We start from the raw sequence: 22,513 nt of genomic DNA on the forward strand, positions 1-22,513 counted from the left end.
ACAGAAATTCAAACACCGGGAAGTGGCGTGAAACGAGAAAGCGAGTCCAACGCCATCTTGCTGTGTTGCAGCAAAACAACCAACTTAGTCAGCATGGGTTTCAAAACATACAACTCCTTCTAAAGTCCAATGTTTCTACATATTAGAATCCAAGTGTTTCTCTTTGTCAAAACAACAGTAAAAGTCTTAAAACAAGCCTCTTGTGGGACCCTTCCTTCCAGTTAGTCATTCAAAGTTCAAATATATTTTTAAAATATTATTGATTTCTACTGGAATTGTAACAAAGGTAAGACCAAGAAACATGTAAACCGTTCTATGTTCTATCATAGTGTAGGTTAGATGGCTTTTGTTTCGGTGCAACATCGTGGGCCGAAGGGCCTGTACTGCGCTGTATCGTTCTATAAACCAGACATCTGACTCACAATCACCCAGGTTACTGAGGGAAGCGAAGGAAGAAATAGCTGGGGCCTTAACAGATATCTTTGCAGCATCCTTGAGCACGGGTGAGGTCCCGGAGGACTGGAGAATTGCTAATGTTGTCCCTTTGTTTAAGAAGGGCAGCAGGGATAATCCAGGGAATTATAGTCCTGTGAGCTTGACGTCAGTGGTAGGCAAACTGCTGGAGAAGATACTGAGGGGATAGGATCTATTCACATTTGGAAGAAAATAGACTTAGCAGTGATAGGCAGCATGGTTTTGTGCAGGGAAGGTCACGTCTTACAAACCTAATAGAATTATTTGAGGAAGTGACAACGTTAATTGATGATGGAAGGGCAGTCAGATACATGGACTTCAGTAAGCCGTTTGATAAAGTTTCCAATGCAGGTTGATGGAAAAAGTGAAGTCGTATGGGTTCAGGGTGTACTAGCTGGATGGATAAAGAACGAGCTGGGCAACAGGAGACAGAGAGTAGTGGTGGAAGGGAGTGTCTCAAAATGGAGAAAGGTGACTAGTGGTGTTCCACAGGGATCCGTGCTCGGACCACTGTTGTTTGTGATATACATAAATGATCTGGACGAAGGTATAGGTGGTCTGATTAGCAAGTTTGCAGATGATACTAAGATTGGTGGAGTTGCAGATAGCGAGGAGGACTGTCAGAGAATACAGCAAAATATAAATAGATTGGAGAGTTGGGCAGAGAAATGGCAGATGGAGTTCAATCCAGGCAAATGCGAGGTGATGCATTTTGGAAGACCTAATTCAAGAGCAGACTATACGGTCAATGGAAGAGTCCTGGGTAAAATTGATGTACAGAGAGATCTGGGAGTTCGGGTCCATTGTACCCTGAAGGTGGCAACGCAGGTCGATAGAGTGGTCAAGGAGGCATACAGCATGCTTGCCTTCATCGGACTGGGTATTGAGTACAAGAGTCGGCAGGTCATGTTACAGTTGTATAGGACTTTGGTTAGGCCACATTTGGATTACTGCATGCAGTTCTGGTCGCCACATTACCAGAAGGATGTGGATGCTTTAGAGAGGGTGCAGAGGAGGTTCACCAGGATGTTGCCTGGTATGGAATGTGCTAGCTATGAAGAAAGGTTGAGTAGATTAGAATTATTTTCGTTGGAAAGATGGAGATTAAGGGGGACCTGATTGAGGTCTACAAAATTATGAGAGGTTTGGACAGGGTGGATAGCAACAAGCTTTTTCCAAGAGTGGGGGTGTCAATTACAAGGGGTCATGATTTCAAGGTGAGAGGGGGTAAGTTTAAGGGAGATGTGCTGGAAAGTTTTTTACGCAGAGGGAGGTGGGTGCCTGGAACGCTTTGCCAGCGGAGGTGGTCGAGGTGGGCACAATCGCATCATTTAAGATGCATCCAGACAGATATATGAACGGGCGGGTAACAGAGGGAAGTAGATCCTTGGAAAATAGAAGACAGGTTTAGATAAAGGATCTGGATCGGCTCAGGCTGGGAGGGCCGAAGGGCCTGTTTCTGTGCTGTAATTTTCTTTGTTCTTTGTATTCCACATACATTATCTATTCAGAGTCTAGCCCAGTGTGTCTGCTGAAAACCCTGGATGTTTTCTCTCCTTTTTATAAATGGCAACGTGCTGATGTGTAAAGTTTAACAGGTGTCTGTTTTACTTTCAGAATGTATGAACTGCACCAAATTTGCTGAACTACAGGAGAGATTAAATCTTCTCGAGAATAAGGTAAAAAGAGAGGGGGACAGCCACAGGGGATTCCTGCACTGACTGCCTGCCCTTTCTTGCGGTCACCCATCTGTCTGCCTGCACCTTGCGTGTGACCACGTCTCTATAACTCCTATCGATGACGCTTTCCGCCACCTGCATCTCCTAAGTGCATCCAATTGCTGCTCCAACCGAACCACGCGGTCTGTGAGGAGCTGCCATTGGTTACACTTCCTGCAGACATAGTCAACCAGAGCGCTGGAAGCGTCACAGATCTGCCACATCTCACAGTTGGAGCACTGCATCCCGCTGAGTGACATTTAAGCACTAGTTAATAAATTTAAGATAATTACTTATTAAATTTGATATTAGATTAAGTTACAATTAACTATATGGTCTGGCGCTACATTTCATCTAAAATATAAATGCTAAATATTAATCTTCTCCCTCAGGTTTAGTTACTCCTCTACCTAGTTAATTAATTGGTTTTGATTAATTTTTTCAATGTTTTTAAAAAATTTAACACAGGATCCCTACCAGCCACTGCTTTACTGTGACATCACTTCTCAGTTGCCCCCCCTCAGCCCCCCCCCAAACTGGAGGAACAGCATCTCATCTTCCGGTTAGGCACGCTACAGCCTTCTAGTCTCAACATCGAATTCAACAGCTTCAGATGATTAGCTCTACCCCACCTCAACCCATTTGTTTTCATCTCATTTCATTTTTACTGTGTTTTACCATTTGTTGTCTTTCTTTATATATATTTACCCCCCCCCCCCCCACCCACCATCTTATCCACCTTTTGTTTACTTTCTCCCCTTTGCTTCCCCCTTCCCCTCCCCCCCCAATCGACACCTGTCACAGTTTACCTTCTGATGTTAGTTTCTCTGCTGTTTGGCCTTTATTCTCTCTGGGGACTGCCATTAGCACTCTTTCCCCTTGGTTTCTGTGGTCATTCTCACTCTACAGTATAAATATCTCCAACTTTCTCTGTCTTTTAGCTTTGAAAAAGGGTCATCTGGATTCGAAACGTTAGCTCTTTTCTCTCCCTACAAATGCTGCCAGACCGGCTGAGATTTTCCAGCATTTTCTCTTTGGTTTCAGATTCCAGCATCCGCTGTAATTTGTTTTTATCCAGTTATGACACGAGAGGTCAGATTGGTTCTAATCCATTTGCCATTTGTTTAGTTATCCCTCAAATAATTCCAACAAGTTTGTAAGATGCGACCTGTGACCCCAACTGTACCAGTGTTCTCAAATACTAAAATACAGAATCCTGTAATTGAAATGCCCTCAAACTAATTATTTATCCTGAAGGTCAGGCTAACTGACTTCTAATTACCTAATTTGATTCTTACTCTTGCTTTGAATGTTGGAACTTTCTTTTTGCAAAATATATTTTATTCGTGAAATATCTGAAAAAAACAATTAAAATATTTCAAAATGGACGTCATTCAAAGATTCTCTACATACATCATATTGCACTCTTGAGATACTTCAATAGTCAGAGAAACATTACAAACATTTCAAAATGGATATTACAAATGATGCAATGTTATTCAAATTGTCTACACTCATTGAGTTGCATTCTGAGGTGCTCCATTACAATTGTGATACATGTAAAATTCAATGTGTATGCTCAATGTGAGCCATACAGCCCAAGGGGATTCCATACAATTCACTTGTCTCATTTCACTATGGCTGAAAAATCTTAGACAGTGACCTTCTTCAATTGCAACTCTGCAGCAGCTACCCTCAGCAGGTAGTCCTGGGCTTCGGAATATGTCAGTCTGCAACACTCAGTAAGCGACAGCTCTCTGCACTGGAAGATCAACAAGTTTCAGGCAGGCCAAAGAGCACCATACACTGATCCTCCAGCAACAGCTGATGTTTGCCTCGGTGTGCACCCCTGGGAACAGCCCATAGAGCTGCACCACGGATGAACCTCGGCAAAAACTATCTCATCTCTCTCCAGACCTTCTTAGCAACGGCACATTGCACAAGGAGGTGGACAAGACTCCCTTCCTCACCACAGTCACCTCAAGGAAAATGTCGATGTGGGGTGAGACTTGGGCGTATAAGAAAGGGAGGCCCTTTCACACCACCAGCCAAGCTAAGCCTTGGTGCTTCTTTAAAGGTCCTGGTGGTGGTGCATTCTGCCAAATGACCTTGACAGTCTTCTCAGGGAACCACCTGACAGGGTCCACCATTTCCAACTGTTGTGTTATGTAATTTGGAATAACACAAGCTGCCACTTGATGCAGTTTTGAGTAAAAGATGCTCCAGACTTTGAAGTGAGTTCAATGTGTTTTATTGAACTATTAGCACAGTTCTCAATGTATTCGACTCTGCTAATCTAAATGTAATAACTCAGTCTAACTGCACCAACCTTGCCCTAAGCCAGGCGCTGGGGTGTGATGCTGAGGATACACCCTGACTCACTCTGTAGATGTTGGCCTATGGAAAGAGGCGGGGTGTGAGTGCCTCATCCCTTTTACAGTGAGATACCACCCCTGAGTGTCCTGACTGCTCATTGGTCGTGTCCTATTCTATGTGTTCATTAGCTGCATGTTTGCATATCATGACACCAACAACCCCCCCCCCCCCCCCCCCCCCCCCACACACACACACACACACCCTCCCATGCTGACAGCTGTTTTACTCTTAAATGTGGTGAGTGCCTGGAACGCGTTGCCAGGGGAGGTTGTGGAAGCAGATACATTAACGGTGTTCAAAAGGCATCGTGACAAATACATGGATATGATGGGTATAGAGGGATACGGCACAAGGGTTTTGGCAAAGGTTGGTATCATGACTCTTAGAGGCTTGGAGTGCCGAAGGGTCTGTTCATGTGCTGTATTGTTCTTTGTTCTTTTCTTTGTGCCTTTTATTTTCTTTTGTGTTAGCCACTAATCTATTCTCCAATTATCATTCTTCGTTGTTTTCCTTTTTACATTTTTTGTACTTTTTATATTTAATCATATACCCTTGACATGCCATTTGCCAAATGTCACCTTTTTCTTTTCATCACACCCAAACTCCTTTGTCATCAGGGAGCTCTGGCTTTATTTTACTCCTTTCCTCCTGATATGAATGAACCCAATGTTGGGATATTGTTGTAAAGCCTTTTTGTCTGTCCTGTGTCCCCTTTTTATGCCCGTCCTGCTACCTGCTTCGATCTACAAGGTTAGCTGCTGCAACATTACTGCACCCTTTGGGATTTCTGTTGAAATTCTAGTCTTTGGACACTGGAACACCCATGTCCTGTTGGGCCAGGCCAAGACGGCCCCTCGAGGTTCTGTGGCAGAATCTATGATGTCGATGGCAAGCAGCCAATCGGTGTTTTTAGGATTTTCAGTCTGCTCCTATCGTTGTGTGTGATTAGTGAAGCCAGTCAGAAACTTTAAGGAAAGATGGGCGGCACAGTCGCACAGTGGTTAGCACCGTTGCTTCACAGCGCCAGGGACCCGTGTTCGATTCCCGGCTTGGGTCACTGTCTTTGGGGCTGTTTAGCACAGGGCTAAATCGCTGGCTTTGAAAGCAGACCAAGGCAGGCCAGCAGCACTGTCAATTCCCGTAACAGCCTTCCCGAACAGGCACTGGAATGTGGCGACTAGGGGCTTTTCACAGTAACTTCATTTGAAGCCTACTTGTGACAATAAGCGATTTTCATTTCATGTCTGTGCGGAGTCTGCATGTTCTCCCCGTGTGTGCGTGGGATTTCTCAGAGTGCTGCGGTTTCCTTCCACAGTCCAAAGATGTGCAAGTTAGGAGGATTGGCCATGATAAATTGCCCCTTACTGACAAAAGGTTAGGAGGGGTTACGGGGATAGGGTGGAGGTGTGAGCTTGAGTAGGGTGCTCTTTCGAAGGGCCGAATGGGTTGAATGGCCTCCTTCTGCACTGTAAATTCTATGATTCTCTGTTGTGTCTTCTGCAGAGTTCCACCTTTTGTTCAGTTACGAGAGGGTTTCGGCCAGGTCGCAGCTGGAAGGCACTTTATCTTTCTGCTGCTCTTTTTCTCTTTTGGCCAGCCGATATCGAACAGCTTCAAGCCAGTTCTGTGAATGCTCTTCTAGTGAGAGGCGAACAGCCCTCAAATTTGTGGAAGGTGCCTTGAGTAAGAAAACAAGTAGTCACTCACCAGGTCTGTAACCTATTAATCCTCTCTCTGGAAGGTTGGGAAGAGTTTGAACTGGGAGTACTTTTTAAAATACCGCTGGCATTTGTGCACAGAAATCAGGCAAACAAAAGGCCACCAAACCCTCAAATTTAAAGCCCAGTGTAATCTCTCGAGGAGGAAGACGCTCCATCTGGTGGTCAAAGGGCATTGACCTGAACCGTGTATAAAACTCCACCGGGCGGTAAAAGGACAGAATTGCACTGACCTGGAACTCTTGTGTAAAACGCCATACAGTGGTTTGAGGTGGAATTGCACCAACCTGAACTCTTGAGCAGATCTATTTACCAGTGGCCGCAATCGCAGCAGCGAAGAGTCATCTCAAACGTCCCCCTTTAATTCCCATTTTGTTTAACCCCCTCTTACCTTTACCTTGTGTCTGTCTTGTGTGTGTTGGGGTGGCGGGTGGAATGGAGTTTTGGGAATAGGTAGATTGGTAGACCATTCTGTTATTTATTTATATACTCATCTTTTCCTTTTGTTATTAATAAACAGTTTGTTAATGTTTTTTTACATAAATTTAGAGTACCCAATTATTTTTTTCCAATTAAGGGGCAATTTAGTGTGGTCATTCCACCTACCCTGCAGATCTTTGGGTTGTGGGGCTGAAATCCACGCAAACACGGGGAGGATGTGCAAACTCCACACAGTCACTGACCCAGAACCACGATCGAACCTGGAACGTCGTCGAACCTGGGATCTCGGCGCCATGAGACAGCAGTGCTAACCACTGTGCCACCGCGTTGCCCTATGTTTTAAATCCAGTGTCTGTAACTTATTGCAGCAGTCCAGGGTTTAAGATCTCAGGAAAACACAAATTATTGGTGAATTCACTTATGTTGGGACTCCGGGGTCTGTGGGGCTGGAACTGACCGTGCACTTGCCCAGGGTGTTGTAACACGAGACTTTACCCAAACTATCTCCTCTGTAAATGCGATCCACTACTCTACGACCTTTCTGCCTTCGACTACAGTTTGCCCAGGCCAGCTTTCTCCTTGATTTGCTGAAATTAGCCCTCCCCCAGTTAAGAATTTTTATTCCAGATTGTTTCACATCCTTCTTCACAACTAGAACATAGAACATTACAGCGTAGTACAGGCCCTTCGGCCCTCGATGTTGCGCCGACCTGTGAAACCACTCTAAAGCCCATCTACACTATTCCCTTATCGTCCATATGTCTATCCAATGACCATTTGAATGCCCTTAGTGTTGGCGAGTCCACTACTGTTGCATTCCACGCCCTTACTACTCTCTGAGTAAAGAACCTACCTCTGACATCTGTCCTATATCTATCTCCCCTCAATTTAAAGCTATGTCCCCTCGTGCTAGACATCACCATCTGAGGAAAAGGGCTCTCACTGTCCACCCTATCCAATCCTCTGATCATCTTGGATGCCTCAATTAAGTCACCTCTTAACCTTCTTCTTTCTAACAAAAACAGCCTCAAGTCCCTCAGCCTTTCCTCATAAGATCTTCCCTCCATACCAGGCAACATTCTGGGAAATCTCCTCTGCAGCCTTTCCAATGCTTCCACATCCTTCCTATAATGCGGCGACCAGAATTGCACGCAATACTCCAAATGCGGCCGCACCAGAGTTTTGTACAGCTGCAACATGACCTCATGGCTCCGAAACGTAATCCCTCTACCAATAAAAGCTAACACACTGTACGTCTTCTTAAGAACCCTCTCAATCTGGGTGGCAACTTTCAGGGATCTATGTACATGGACACCGAGATCTCTCTGCTCATCCACACTGCCAAGAATCTTACCATTAGCCCAGTACTCTGTCTTCCTGTTATTCTTTCCAAAGTGAATCACCTCACACTTTTCTGCATTAAACTCCATTTGCCACCTCTCAGCCCAGCGCTGCAGCTTATATCTGTCCCTTTATAACTTGTAACATCATTCCGCACTGTCCACAACTCCACCGACTTTCGTGTCATCTGCAAATTTACTCACCCATCCTTCTACGCCCTCCTCCAGGTCATTTATAAAAATGACAAACAGCAGTGGCCCCAAAACTGATCCTTGTGGTACGCCACTAGTAACAGGACTGCAGTCTGAACATTTCCCATCAACCACCACCCTTTGTCTTCTTCCAGCTAGCCAATTTCTGATCCAAACTGCTAAATCACCCTGAATCGCATGCCTCCGTATTTTCTGCAGTAGCCTATCGGAACCTTATCAAACGCTTTACTGAAATCCATATACACCACTTCAACTGCTTTACCCTCATCCACCTGTTTGGTCACCTTCTCAAAGAACTCTATAAGCTTTGTGAGGCACGACCTACCCTTTACAAAACCGTGTTGACTATCTCTAATCAAATTATTCCTTTCCAGATGATTATACATCCTATCTCTTACAAACCTTTCCAAGATTTTTCCCACAACAGAAATAAGGCTCACTGGTCTATAGTTACCGGGGTTGTCTCTACTCCCCTTCTTGAGCAAGGGGACAACATTTGCTATCCTCCAGTCTTCTGGCACTTCCCCAATTTCCCTGGCCGCCTCCCTTTTGCGAAGTTGGTGCGCCAGCATTCTACTCACTTTCTCCTCGTATTCGTAGACAGCCCCTTTGACCTTCCTCAACTGTGCTACCGCCTTCCCAGTGGTCAGCAGGTCGAATTCCGCCTGCAGCCTCCGGCGCTCCTTCAGTAGCCCCGTCTCGGGGGTCTCCGCGTAACTCCTGTCTACTCTGAGTATCTCCTCAAATAGCCTTTCTCCCTCCGCTCTTTCTTTCTTCTCACTATGGGACCTGATGGAGATTAACTCCCCTCTGATAACTGCCTTCAGGGCCTCCCACACCGTGGATGCCGCTACCTCTCCCGTATCATTAGTGTCCAGGTAATTTTTAATGTTCCTCCTTATCCGCACACAAACCTCGTCGTCTGCTAGCAGCCCCACATCTAGCCTCCATAGTGGGGGATGACCTCTCTCCTCCCCAAGACGCAATTCCACCCAGTGTGGAGCATGATGGAAGACTGCAATGGCCGAGTATTCTGTCCCCTCCACCCTAGGGATCAATGCCCTGCTCATCACAAAGAAATCTATACGGGAGTAAACTTTGTGGACATGGGAAAAGAAAGAGAACACCTTCGCCCTCAGTCGGACGAATCTCCACGGGTCTACGCCCCCCACCTGTTCCATGAATCCACTCAGTTCTTTTGCCGCCACTGGTCGCTTCCCCGACCTGGAGTTTGACCGGTCCAAATTCAGAGTCTATAACTGTTAAGGTCACCCCCCATAATCAGATTGTGTGAGTCTAAGTCCGGGATTTTACCCACGTGCGTCTCATAAATTCCACGTTGTCCCAGTTCGGGGCGTAAACGTTCACTAGCACCACCCGAGTCCCCTGCAGCTTTCCGCTAACCATTATGTATCTGCCCCCCTTGTCCGCTACAATATTCCCTGCCTCAAAAGCCACCCGTTTGCTGACCAGGATCGCTAATCCTCTGGTCTTTGAATCCAGCCCCGAATGGAACACCTGGCCCACCCACCCTTTTCTCAATCTTGTTTGGTCCGCAAGTTTTAGGTGCGTCTCCTGTAGCATGGGTAAGTCTGTCATTAACACCTTTAGGTGCGAGAACACGTGAGCCCTCTTGACCGGCGCATTCAGGCCCCGCATATTCGACGTGATCAGCCTGGATGGGGGCTAACTGCCCCCTCTCCTGCCGATTAGCCATTTTCCTTTTTCGGCCAGCCACGAGTCCGCGTCCCCCGCTTACTCGAGCCCTCCCATTGGAGGCCTCCCCCGACTCTCCTTCTGTACCCCCATGTTGGCTCCTTTTCTGTCAGCAAAGCAGCATCCCATCCCTCCCCCTCCCTCCCAGCAGCCCTGTGATCCCAAACCCCAAAGTCAAGCACCGGCTTGACACTAGCTCTCCCTCCATTACACTTCCGTGAGTCAGCTGACCAATGCTGACCCCGGCCGCTCCCGCCTTTGTCTCCGATTATTCAGCTGCCTCACTTTTCGGGCCCCTTCCTCCCTGTGGAAAGCCCAACTTATCTGCTTCAACGGCCCCCAAAGAACATTTTCCGCCCCCCCTCCCCCAACGAAACAAACAACAACCGCCGGTCGCAAACATGGCCTCACAAAAGAAACGGTTCCAGCTGCCAGGAGAATAGCTCTACGTGTTGTGCCCCCCTCCTCCCTCTGCGGCCGAGTTCTACGAAAGCCGAAAATGTGGCCGAAGAAACAGGGAACAAACAAAAATAAGAGGAAACAACATAATGTCTCTGTCTCCGGCTACTCGGCAATTACCATCCCCACCAGAGTAACGTCCCAGTGTGGCTGTCCTTTAGTTCGAGTCCAACTTTTCTTGCTTGATAAAATTCCATGCCTCATCCGGTGTATCAAAGTATTGGTGGCGATCTTGATACGTGACCCACAGACCCGGATGCAGCAGCCCGAACTTCACCCCTTTGCTGTGGAGGGCCGCCCTAGCACGGTTGAATCCAGCGCGCCTCTTGGCCAGTTCTGCTCCCAGGTCCTGGTAGATAGAACATAGAACATAGAACAATATAGCGCAGTACAGGCCCTTCGGCCCACGGTGTTGCACCGAAACAAAAGCCATCTAACCTACACGATGCCATTATCATCCATATGTTTATCCAATAAACTTTTAAATGCCCTCAATGTTGGCGAGTTCACTACTGTAGCAGGTAGGGCATTCCACGGCCTCACTACTCTTTGCGTAAAGAACCTACCTCTGACCTCTGTCCTATATCTATTACCCCTCAGTTTAAAGTTATGTCCCCTCGTGCCAGCCATATCCATCCGCGGGAGAAGGCTCTCACTGTCCACCCTATCCAACCCCCTGATCATTTTGTATGCCTCTATTAAGTCTCCTCTTAACCTTCTTCTCTCCAACGAAAACAACCTCAAGTCCATCAGCCTTTCCTCATAAGATTTTCCCTCCATACCAGGCAACATCCTGGTAAATCTCCTCTGCACCCGCTCCAAAGCCTCCACGTCCTTCCTATAATGCGGTGACCAGAACTGTACGCAATACTCCAAATGCGGCCGTACCAGAGTTCTGTACAGCTGCAACATGACCTCCTGACTCCGGAACTCGATCCCTCTACCAATAAAGGCCAACACTCCATAGGCCTTCTTCACAACCCTATCAACCTGGGTGGCAACTTTCAGGGATCTATGTACATGGACACCTAGATCCCTCTGCTCATCCACACTTCCAAGAACTTTACCATTAGCCAAATATTCCGCATTCCTGTTATTCCTTCCAAAGTGAATCACCTCACACTTCTCTACATTAAACTCCATTTGCCACCTCTCAGCCCAGCTCTGCAGCTTATCTATATCCCTCTGTAACCTGCTACATCCTTCCACACTATCGACAACACCAGCGACTTTAGTATCGTCTGCAAATTTACTCACCCACCCTTCTGCGCCTTCCTCTAGGTCATTGATAAAAATGACAAACAGCAACGGCCCCAGAACAGATCCTTGTGGTACTCCACTTGTGACTGAACTCCATTCTGAACATTTCCCATCAACCACCACCCTGTCTTCTTTCAGCTAGCCAATTTCTGATCCACATCTCTAAATCACCCTCAATCCCCAGCCTCCGTATTTTCTGCAATAGCCTACCGTGGGGAACCTTATCAAATGCTTTACTGAAATCCATATACACCACATCAACTGCTCTACCCTCGTCTACCTGTTCAGTCACCTTCTCAAAGAACTCGATAAGGTTTGTGAGGCATGACCTACCCTTCACAAAGCCATGCTGACTATCCCTGATCATATTATTCCTATCTAGATGATTATAAATCTTGTCTCTTATAATCCCCTCCAAGACTTTACCCACTACAGATGTGAGGCTCACCGGTCTATAGTGGCCGGGGTTGTCTCTGCTCCCCTTTTTGAACAAAGGGACCACATTTGCTATCCTCCAGTCCTCTGGCACTATTCCTGTAGCCAATGATGACATAAAAATCAAAGCCAAAGGCCCAGCAATCTCTTCCCTGGCCTCCCAGAGAATCCTAGGATAAATCCCATCAGGTCCCGGGGACTTATCTATTTTCAGCCTGTCCAGAATTGCCAACACCTCTTCCCTACGTACATCAATGCCATCTAATCTATTAGCCTGGGGCTCAGCATTCTCCTCCACAACATTATCTTTTCCCTGAGTGAATACTGACGAAAAATATTCATTTAGTATCCCACCTATCTCTTCAGACTCAACACATAACTTCCCATCCCTGTCCTTGACTTGTCCTACTCTTTCCCTAGTCATTCGCTTATTCCTGACATACCTATAGAAAGCTTTTGGGTTTTCCTTGATCCTTCCTGCCAAATACTTCTCATGTCCCCTCCTTGCTCGTCTTAGCTCTCTCTTTAGATCCTTCCTCGCTACCTTGTAACTATCCATCGCCCCAACTGAAACTTCACACCTCATCTTCACATAGGCCTCCTTCTTTCTCTTAACAAGAGATTCCACTTCTTTGGTAAACCACAGTTCCCTCGCTCGGCGCCTTCCTCCCTGCCTGACCGGTACATACTTATCAAGAACATGCAGTAGCTGATCCTTGAACAAGCTCCACTTATCCAGTGTGCCCAACACTTGCAGCCTACTTCTCCACCTTATCCCCCCCAAGTCACGTCTAATGGCATCATAATTGCCCTTCCCCCAGCTATAACTCTTGCCCTGCGGTGTATACTTATCCCTTTCCATCATTAACGTAAACGTCACCGAATTGTGGTCACTGTCCCCAAAGTGCTCTCCTACCTCCAAATCCAACACCTGGCCTGGTTCATTACCCAAAACCAAATCCAACGTGGCCTCGCCTCTTGTTGGCCTGTCAACAAACTGTGTCAGGAAACCCTCCTGCACACACTGTACAAAAAATGACCCATCTAATGTACTCGAACTATATCTTTTCCAGTCAATATTTGTAAAGTTAAAGTCTCCCATAATAACTACCCTGTTACTTTCGCTCTTATCCAGGATCATCCTCGCCATCCTTTCCTCTACATCCCTAGAACTATTTGGAGGCCTATAGAAGACTCCCAACAGGGTGACCTCTCCTTTCCTGTTTCTAACCTCCGCCCATACTACCTCGGAAGATGAGTCCCCATCTAGCATCCTCTCCGCCACCGTAATACTGCTCTTGACTAGCAGCGCCACACCTCCCCCTCTTTTGCCTCCTTCTCTGAGCTTACTAAAACACCTAAACCCCGGAACCTGCAACATCCATTCCTGTCCCTGCTCTATCCATGTCTCCAAAATGGCCACAACATCGAAGTCCCAGGTACCAACCCATGCTGCCAGTTCCCCTACCTTATTTCGTATACTCCTGGCATTGAAGTAGACACACTTCAAACCACCTACCTGAACACTGGCCCCCTCCTGCGATGTCAAATCTGAGCTCCTGACCTCTATACTCTCATTCTCCCTTACCCTAAAACTACAATCCGTTCCCATGCCCCTGCTGCATCAGTTTAAACCCCCCCAAAGAGCACTAACAAATCTCCCCCCCAGGATATTTGTGCCCCTCAGGTTCAGATGTAGACCATCCTGTTTGTAGAGGTCCCACCTTCCCCAGAAAGAGCCCCAGTTATCCAGAAATCTGAATCCCTCCCGCCTGCACCATCCCTGTAGCCACGTGTTTAATTGCTCTCTCTCCCTATTCCTCATCTCACTATCACGTGGCACGGGCAACAACCCAGAGATAACAACTCTGTTTGTTCTAGTTCTGAGCTTCCATCCTCGCTCCCTGAAAGCCTGCCTGACATCCTTATCCCCTTTCCTACCTATGTCGTTAGTGCCAATGTGGACCACGACTTGGGGCTGCTCCCCCTCCCCCTTAAGGACCCGGAAAACACGATCCGAGACATCACGTACCCTTGCACCTGGGAGGCAACATACCAAACGTGAGTCTCTCACGCTCCCACAAAATCTCCTATCTGTGCCCCTGACTATCGAGTCCCCAATTACTAATGCTCTGCTCCTCTCCCCCCTTCCCTTCTGAGAAACAGGGACAGACTCCGTGCCAGAGGCCCGTACCCCATGGCTTACCCCTGGTAAGTCCCCCCCCCCCCCCCCCCACAAGTATCCAAAGCGGTATACTTGTTTCTCAGGGGAACGACCGCAGGGGATCCCTGCACTGACTGCTTTTCCCAGTCCCTCTTACAGTTACCCATCTATCTCCAATCTTTGGTGTAACTAATTCCCTGAAGCTGCTATCTATGACCCCCTCTGCTTCCCGAATGATCCGAAGTTCTTCCAACTCCAGCTCCAGTTCCCTAACTCGGTCTTGGAGGAGCTGGAGATGGCAGCACTTCCTGCAGGTAACATCAGCAGGGACACTAACGGCATCCCTCACCTCAAACATCCTGCAGGAGGAACATTGCACTCCCTTCCCTGCCATCCCTCTAACTTTCTACCAAGATCTGGCTAACAACTAAATTTAAAAAATTTTAATAAAAAAAATAATAATAATAAAATATGGTACTTACCTCACACCAATGGGTTTTATTATTAGGTTAGAGGAGGAGGGCGGGTGGGAGACACTACACGTGTAGTGTCTCGGGTTTCCTCTCCACCAGAATTTATTGGTGAGGGTCTTCCCAGAAGTCCGCGGGTCGACTTCCTGTTCCCGCCTTAAACACTAAATTTAAAAAAAAACAGCAAAGAGGGACCGAAAACGGGACCAGGTAAGTGTTTGTAAAGGAGAGACTTACCTCCCAGAAATCACTTCCGCACTGCCCCCGCTGAAATGGACTAGCCTGCTCCGCTCCTGCTGAAATCGACTGGGCCTGCAAGGTAAGGAAGTTGTTAATCAGTACTTACCTCACCCAGGCAGCGACCTTTTAAACTGTCCCCTCTGCCTCGCAGATGTGGATTACTCTGTTCTCCCACCTGCTGCTCCGCTCCTTTTTAGCCCATCGCAGGACTCGTGCCTTATCTGAGAAGCGGTGGAACCGTACCACCATGGCCCTCGGCGGTTCATTCATTTTGGGCTTCCTTGCAAGGACTCTGTGCGCCCCATCCAGTTCCAGAGGCCGTGGAAATGCTTCTGGCCCCATCAGGGACCCCAATAACATGGTCACGAATGCACTCGCGTCTGACCCCTCCGCACCCTCAGGTAGGCCCAGAATGCGCAGGTTTTGCCTCCTGGACCTATTTTCAAGGTCTTCCAGCCTCTCCTGCCACCTCTTATACAGGGCGTCATGTGCCTCCACTCTGACGGCCAGGCCCAGTATCTCGTCTTAGTTATCCGAGACCTTTTTCTCAATCTCCTTGATTGCCTTCTCCTGCATTTTCTGGGTCTCAATCATTTTCTCTATTAAGGCCTTCATTGGAGCCAGCATCTCTGTTTTCAGGTCAGCAAAGCAGCTTTTAAGGAACTCCTGCAGTTCCCGCGACCACTGGGCCCATGCTGCCTGATCCGAGCCGGCCGCCATTTTGTGCTCCTGCGCCCGTTTCACCCGCTTCTCCACAATCGCTCGCTTCGCAGCCCTACATCTGGTCCCCTCCATACACCGATGCGGGGAACCTTTCCAGCGTTGCTTGCCCCATCGGGTTTCACCTGGACAGAGTCGCTAAAGCTCCTAAAAAGGGCCCGTAAGTCCGTTCGCGGCGGGATCTGCCATATTCGCGACCCAGTCTCGCATGGCTGCCACCGGAAGTCCCGATTCGAGTAAATTTTCTTGGCACCCTAGCCAAGAACTTGACATTCTTCCTAAAGTGCAGTGCCTAGAACCGAGCGCAATATTGTACCACAGAGCGCCTACGCAGTGTTTTATACAGTTTTAACTTTAATTCTTTGCTCTTGTATTCATAAAGCCGACATCCCATGTACTTTTTATGACAGCATTTTCAGCTTGTCTTGTCCCAAAGTCTCTCTGTTCCTGCACCCTGTTTAAAAGAATATAATTTAGCCTCGCCTCAATCTTCTCCAAACTGCATCGCTTCACACTTTTCCCTGTTAAGTATCATCTATCATGTTACAAGGCCGGTGCAGACTCGATGGGCTGAATGGCCTCCTTCTGCATTGTAAATTCTATGTTCTATGTCATGTGTCTGCCCTTTTCATTGTATCCTCCTAATTCCATGACTAACTTCTCTCTTCACATTTCAAGATCTGCATCAAACTTTGAAATCGAGCACATGGACCTGAACCGGCCCTGCCCCCACAGACCCAGCCTCCCTAACCCTTAAACCCCGCCCCACCCTTGACCCACTCTGACCTACAACCCCCCTCTCACAACTCCCCCCACCCTTGATCCACCCCCCTACCACTCTGACCTTCAACCCGCCTCCTCCAACTAACCCCCAGAGGGTGGTGACGATCTAGAAAACATTGCCTGGGAAGGTGGGAGAGGCGGATTGCCTCACATCCTTTAAAAAGTACCTGGATGGGGACTTCCGATGGCGGCTATGGAGAACTAAGTCGCACATTTGGTGGCTCCTCCTCAGGTCGGACTTTTGGACGTTTCCCCCGTTTTTCTACTGGACTTGAATTGTAAAACGGATGTTAGTGGCAAGCTAATGGGGCTAAAGGTAGACAAGTCTCCTGGCCCTGATGGGATGCATCCCAGAGTGCTAAAAGAGATGGCTAGGGAAATTGTAAACGCACTAGTGCTAATTTATCAAAATTCACTAGACTCTGGGGTGGTCCCAGAGGATTGGAAAGTAGCAAACGTGACACCACTGTTTAAAAAAGGAGGTCGGCAGAAAGCGGGTAATTATAGGCCGGTAAGCTTAACTTCGGTTGTAGGGAAAATGCTGGAATCTATCATTAAGGAGGAAATAGCGGGGCACCTGGAGGGAAATTGTCCCATTGGGCAGACGCAGCATGGGTTCACAAAGGGTAGGTCGTGTCTGACTAATTTGGTAGAATTTTTTGAGGACGTTACCAGTGCAGTAGATAACAGGGAGCAATGGATGTGGTATATCTGGATTTCCAGAAAGCTTTTGACAAGGTGCCACACAAAAGGTTGCTGTATAAACTAAAGATGCATGGCATTGAGGGTAAAGTGGTAGCATGGGTAGAGGATTGGTTAACTAACAGAAAGCAGAGAATGGGGATAAATGGGTGTTTCTCTGGTTGGCAACCTGTAACTAGTGGGGTCCCTCAAGGATCGGTGTTGGGCCCGCAGTTGTTCACAATTTACATAGACGATTTGGAGTTGGGGACCAAATGCAATGTGTCAAAGTTTGTAGACGACACTAAGATGAGTGGTAAAGCAAAAAGGGCAGAGGATACCGGAAGTCTGCAGAAGGATTTGGATAGGTTAGGTGAATGGGCTGGGGTCTGGCAGATGGAATTCAATGTTGCCAAGTGTGAGGCTATCCATTTTTGGAGGAATAACAGCAGAATGGATTATTATTTAAACGGTAAGATGTTAAAACATGCTGCTGTGCAGAGGGACCTGGGTGTGCTGGCGCACGAGTCGCAAAAAGTTGGTGTGCAGGCGCAACAGGTGATTAAGAAGGCTAATCGAGTTTTGTCTTTCATTGCTAGAGGGATGGAGTTCAAGACTAGTGAGGTTATGCTGCAATTGTATAGGGTGTTGGTGAGGCCGCATCTGGAGTATTGTGTTCAGTTTTGGTCTCCTTACCTGAGAAAGGACATATTGGCACTGAAGGGAGTGCAGAGGAGATTCACTAGGTTGATCCCAGAGTTGAGGGAATTAGATTATGACGGGAGGTTGAGTAGAGTGGGACTGTACTCATTGGAGTTTGGAAGGATCTTTTAGGGGGATCTTATTGAGACATATAAAATTATGAAGGGAATAGATAGGATAGATGCGGGCAGGTTGTTTCCACTGGTCGGGGAAAGCAGAACTAGGGGGCATAGCCTCAAAATAAGGGGAGGTAGATTTAGGACGGAGTGCAGGGGGAACTTCTTCACCCAAAGGGTTGTGAATCTCTGGAATTCCTTGCCCAGTGAAGCAGTTGAGGCTCCTTCTTGAAACGTTTTTAAGAAAAATATAGATGCCTTTCTAAAGAATAAAGGGATTCGGGGATATGGTGTACGGGCCGGAGAGTGGAGCTGAGTCCACAAAGATCAGCCATGATCTCATTAAATGGCGGAGCAGGCCTGAGGGGCCAGGTGGCCTACTCCTGTCCCTAGTTCTAGTTCTTATGTTTACAGAATTCCCAATTCGGTGCATGGAGAGAAGGACTAGAAGTGTTCGTGAGGGCAGAAACAAAAAGATAGAGAAGGCTTGGGCTATAGCTGCAACAGAAGACAGCATGGCGGAGGTTTGGACCTCTGGCTTGTCGACCCAGCAGTCTATGGAGCAGCTGATGCAAGTCATTCAGGAAGGTTTGCTACGCAGAAACAGGACTGTTTGGACCCGATAAAAGAGTCGATTGAGCGGTTGGAGCATAGATTGGATGCCCAGGATCGGGCGATCCAGAAGGTGGAGAAGGTGCTGGCTGAGCAGGAGGAACATCAGACTAGCGGGGGAACTGGAGGTGGGGATGCTGAGGGACCAGCAGAAGAAGCTTCTGGAGAAGGTGGAGGACCGAGAGAATAGGTCCCGCCAGCAGAACCTAAGAATTGGCAGGCTTCCGGAGGGTTCCGAATGAACGGACGCTGGGGCATACATCGTAGACATGTTTGAGAAGCTGCTGAGGGATGGGGCATTCTCCCGGCCCTTGGATGTGGATAGGGCTCACAGAGCACTTGCGAGTCAGCCGCGAATGGGAGACCCACCGAGGGCAATGGTGGTGAGATTCCACAGGTTCTCGGATAAGGAGCGCATTCTACAGTGTGCCAAGCAGACACAGAGCTGTAAATGGGACAATAGCAGCCTGCAGGTTTACCAGGACCCGAGTGTAGAGGTGGCCAGGAGGAGAGCAGGCTTCAACCAGATCAGGGCGATCCTTTTTAAGAAAAAGGTGAAGTTTGGACTGTTATACCCAGTCCGTCTCTGGGTCACGCAGGAGGATCATCACTTTTGCTTCGAGTCGCCTGAGGACACGTTGGACTTTGCGAAAAAGAAAGGGCTGGTGATGGATTGAGAACTTTTGAACTTGGCTGCAACGTTCATGTTTTTGTTTTTTCTTTTTGTTTCTCTGTTTATGTAAAACGTTTCTCATTTTGCGTTTCGTGGAAGATGTTTGTGTTGCCGTTTGCATTGATTTGGAATCAGCGGTAGAGCTGAGCGAGTTAAGGTTTTCATTTGCACTGTTGGGGGATGGAGGTGTGCTTGTTTTGATCTTGGTGTTTTTCTGTTGGGCAATTTTGTGGGGATTGTTTGATGTTGGAGTTTGTTTGAGTGGTGGGGAGGGAACAATCGGTGGGAGATTATCTGGCGCCGGGGATAGGGGCCACCAAGCTAGCTGGGCGAGCGAGCTCTCGGAAGCGCAGTGGGGGGTGGGCATATGTTTGGTTTAGGAAAGGGGTTTGGTTACAGGGTGTTGTTACGGGGGGGGGGGGGGGAGGGGGGCGAATGTTCTGCTGACGAGGGAGGGACTTGGGCAGAGGGACAGAGAGGAGGTTGGGGGCGGGGGCTGCCTGGAGATGGACCGGTGGAGGCACGGAGCACGGGCTCATGGCGGAGGGTGGGACACAATGAGCCCCCGACTAGGCTGATGACGTGGAATGTTGAGGGTTAAATGGGCCGGTCAAAAGGGCACGTGTGTTCGCGCATCTTAGGGGATTGAAGGCCGACATGATAATGTTGCAGGAGACGCACCTTAGAGTAACGGACCAGGTTAGACTGAGGAAAGGCTGGGTCAGTCAGGTCTTTCACTCGGGACTATATTCAAAGACTAGAGAGGTCGCGATCCTGATCAATAAGCGAGTGGTGTTTGAGGTGGGTAGAATAGTCTCGGACGTGGGAGGTCGGTACATTATGGTCATTGGGAAGCTAGAGGGGGTGCAGGTGGTATTAGTGAATGTGTATGCGCCAAATTGGGATGATGTGGAGTTTATAAAGAGGATGCTGGGGAGGATACTGGACCTGGACTTGCACAGGTTGGTCATGGGAGAGGACTTCAACACAGTTATGGACCCGGGCTTCGACCAGTCAAGCTCGAAAACGGGCAGGGTGCCAGCAATGGCAAAGGAACTAAGAGGGTTCATGGAGATGATGGGCGGGGGGGGGGGGGGGGTGGATCCATGGAGGTTTGGGCAGCCGAGGGTGAAGAGTTCTCCTTCTACTCACATGTGCATAATGTGTTTTCCCGGATTGATTTCTTTATTTTGAGCAGGTCCTTGCTGGCTGGGGTAGTGGACACTGGGTACTCGGCGATTACAATCTCAGACCATGCTCCGCACTGGGTTGACCTGCAGGTTAGCAAAGACGTTAACCATTGGAGGTTGGATGTGGGACTTTTGGCGGGTGAAGGGGTGTGCGAGCGGCTGAGGAAATGCATTCAGAGCTACCTGCAGGTCAATGACATGGGGGAAATTTCAGCAGCGGTGGTTTGGGAAGCACTGAAGGCGGTGGTAAGGTGGGGGCTGATCTTGATCCGGGCTCACAGGGAGAAGGTGGACAGGGCAGAGACGGACCAACTGGTAAAGGAGATACTACAGATTGATAGGAGGTATGCGGAGACCCCAGAGGCAGGGCTCCTGAGGGGAACGGTGGAGGCTGCGGGCGGAGTTTAGCTTGCTGACCACAGGGAGGGCGGTGGAGCAGCTGAGAAAGGCGAGGATAGTGACCTATGAACATGGAGAGAAGGCCAGCAGAATGCTTGTACAGCAGCTTAGGAAGAGGGAGGCAGCTTGGGAGATAGGGAAAGTAAATGACGGAGATGGGAACCTGGTTGGTGATTCAGCAGGGGTGAATAAGGTGTTTAGGGATTTCTACAGCAGGCTGTACAGGTCGGAACCCCCTACGAGGCTGGAGGGGATGAGGCACTTCTTGGAGGGGCTGAATTTCCCAAAGGTGGACGGGGAACGGGTAGAAGGGCTGGGGGCCCCGATCGGGTTGGAAGAGATAGTGGGGGGTCTGAAGGCCATGCAGTTGGCCCGGGGCCGGACGGGTACCCAGTGGAATTCTATGAAAAGTTCTCGGGGATACTGGGGCCGGTGTTGATGAGGATGTTCAATCAGCGAAGGGAAAGAGGGGTGTTGGCCCCGGCGATGTCACAGGCAACAATTTCGCTGATTCTTAAGCGGGACAAGAACCCGGAGCTGTGTGGGTCCTCCAGGCCGATCTCCCTGTTGAATGTAGATGCCATGTTCCTGGCCAAATTCTTGTCCTCCAGGATTGAGTATTGTGTTCCGGATGTTATTGGGGAGGACCAGACAGGGTTTGTTAAGGGCAGGCAGTTGGTGGCCAATGTAAGAAGGCTGTTAAATGTGATCATGATGCCCCCGGAAGGTAGGGAGGTGGAGGTAGTGATCGCAATGGACGCAGAGAAGGTTTTTGATCAGGTAGAATGGGATTATCTGTGGGAAGTACTGGGATGGTTCGGATTCAGGCAGGGCTTTATTGACTGGGTCAGGTTGCTGTATCAGGCTCCTGTGGCGAGTGTACAGACGAATAGGACAACATCGGACTATTTTAGACTGCACCGGGGGACGAGACAGGGATGTTCCCTCTCCCCACTGTTGTTTGCGCTGGCTATAGAGCCGCTGGCAATTGCCCTGAGAGCCTCGAGGGGCTGGAGAGGACTGGTCTGGGGGTGTGGGGAGGTGGAGCACAGGGTTTCGCTCTATGCGGATGACCTGCTTCTGTACGTTTCGTGGAATAAATCATGAGAGCTCGAGGAGAATTTGGCCGGTTTTTGGGGTATAAGCTTAATATGGGAAAGAGTGAGATGTTTGTGGTCCAGGCGAGGGGACAGGAGAGGCGACTGGGAGAGCTGCCGTTTAGGTTGGTCGAGCGAAGCTTTAGGTACCTAGGCATCCAAGTGGCGGGGGAATGGGACCGGCTGCATAAATTGACTCTGGCCCGGCTGGTGGACCAAATGAAGGATGATTTTCGGAGATGGGATGCGCTTCATAACAACATAAGAACTAGGAGCAGGAGTAGGCCATCTGGCCCCTCGAGCCTGCTCCGCCATTCAATGAGATCATGGCTGATCTTTTGTGGACTCAGCTGCACTTTCTGGCCTGAACACCATAACCCTTAATCCCTTTATTCTTCAGAAAACTATCTATCTTTATCTTAAAAACGTTTAATGAAAGAGCCTCAACTGCTTCACTGGTCAAGGAATTCCATAGATTCACAACCCTTTGGGTGAAGAAGTTCCTCCTAAGCTCAG

General features: G+C 48.5%; 1 protein-coding gene across 3 annotated transcripts in view; it reads left to right on the plus strand.

The window, feature by feature from the left end:
- Nucleotides 1-22,513, plus strand: part of LOC140386627 (collagen alpha-1(XXVI) chain-like) — a 472,629-nt gene that overhangs the window by 222,264 nt on the left and 227,852 nt on the right. For all 3 annotated transcript variants that reach the window (XM_072469109.1, XM_072469110.1, XM_072469111.1), the window contains one exon: nt 2,092-2,153. In XM_072469109.1, the coding sequence (XP_072325210.1) occupies nt 2,092-2,153 (62 nt within the window). The remainder of the gene's footprint in view (nt 1-2,091; nt 2,154-22,513) is intronic.

Source organism: Scyliorhinus torazame, chromosome 12, assembly GCF_047496885.1.
Source record: "Scyliorhinus torazame isolate Kashiwa2021f chromosome 12, sScyTor2.1, whole genome shotgun sequence".
Lineage (NCBI taxonomy): Eukaryota > Metazoa > Chordata > Chondrichthyes > Carcharhiniformes > Scyliorhinidae > Scyliorhinus > Scyliorhinus torazame.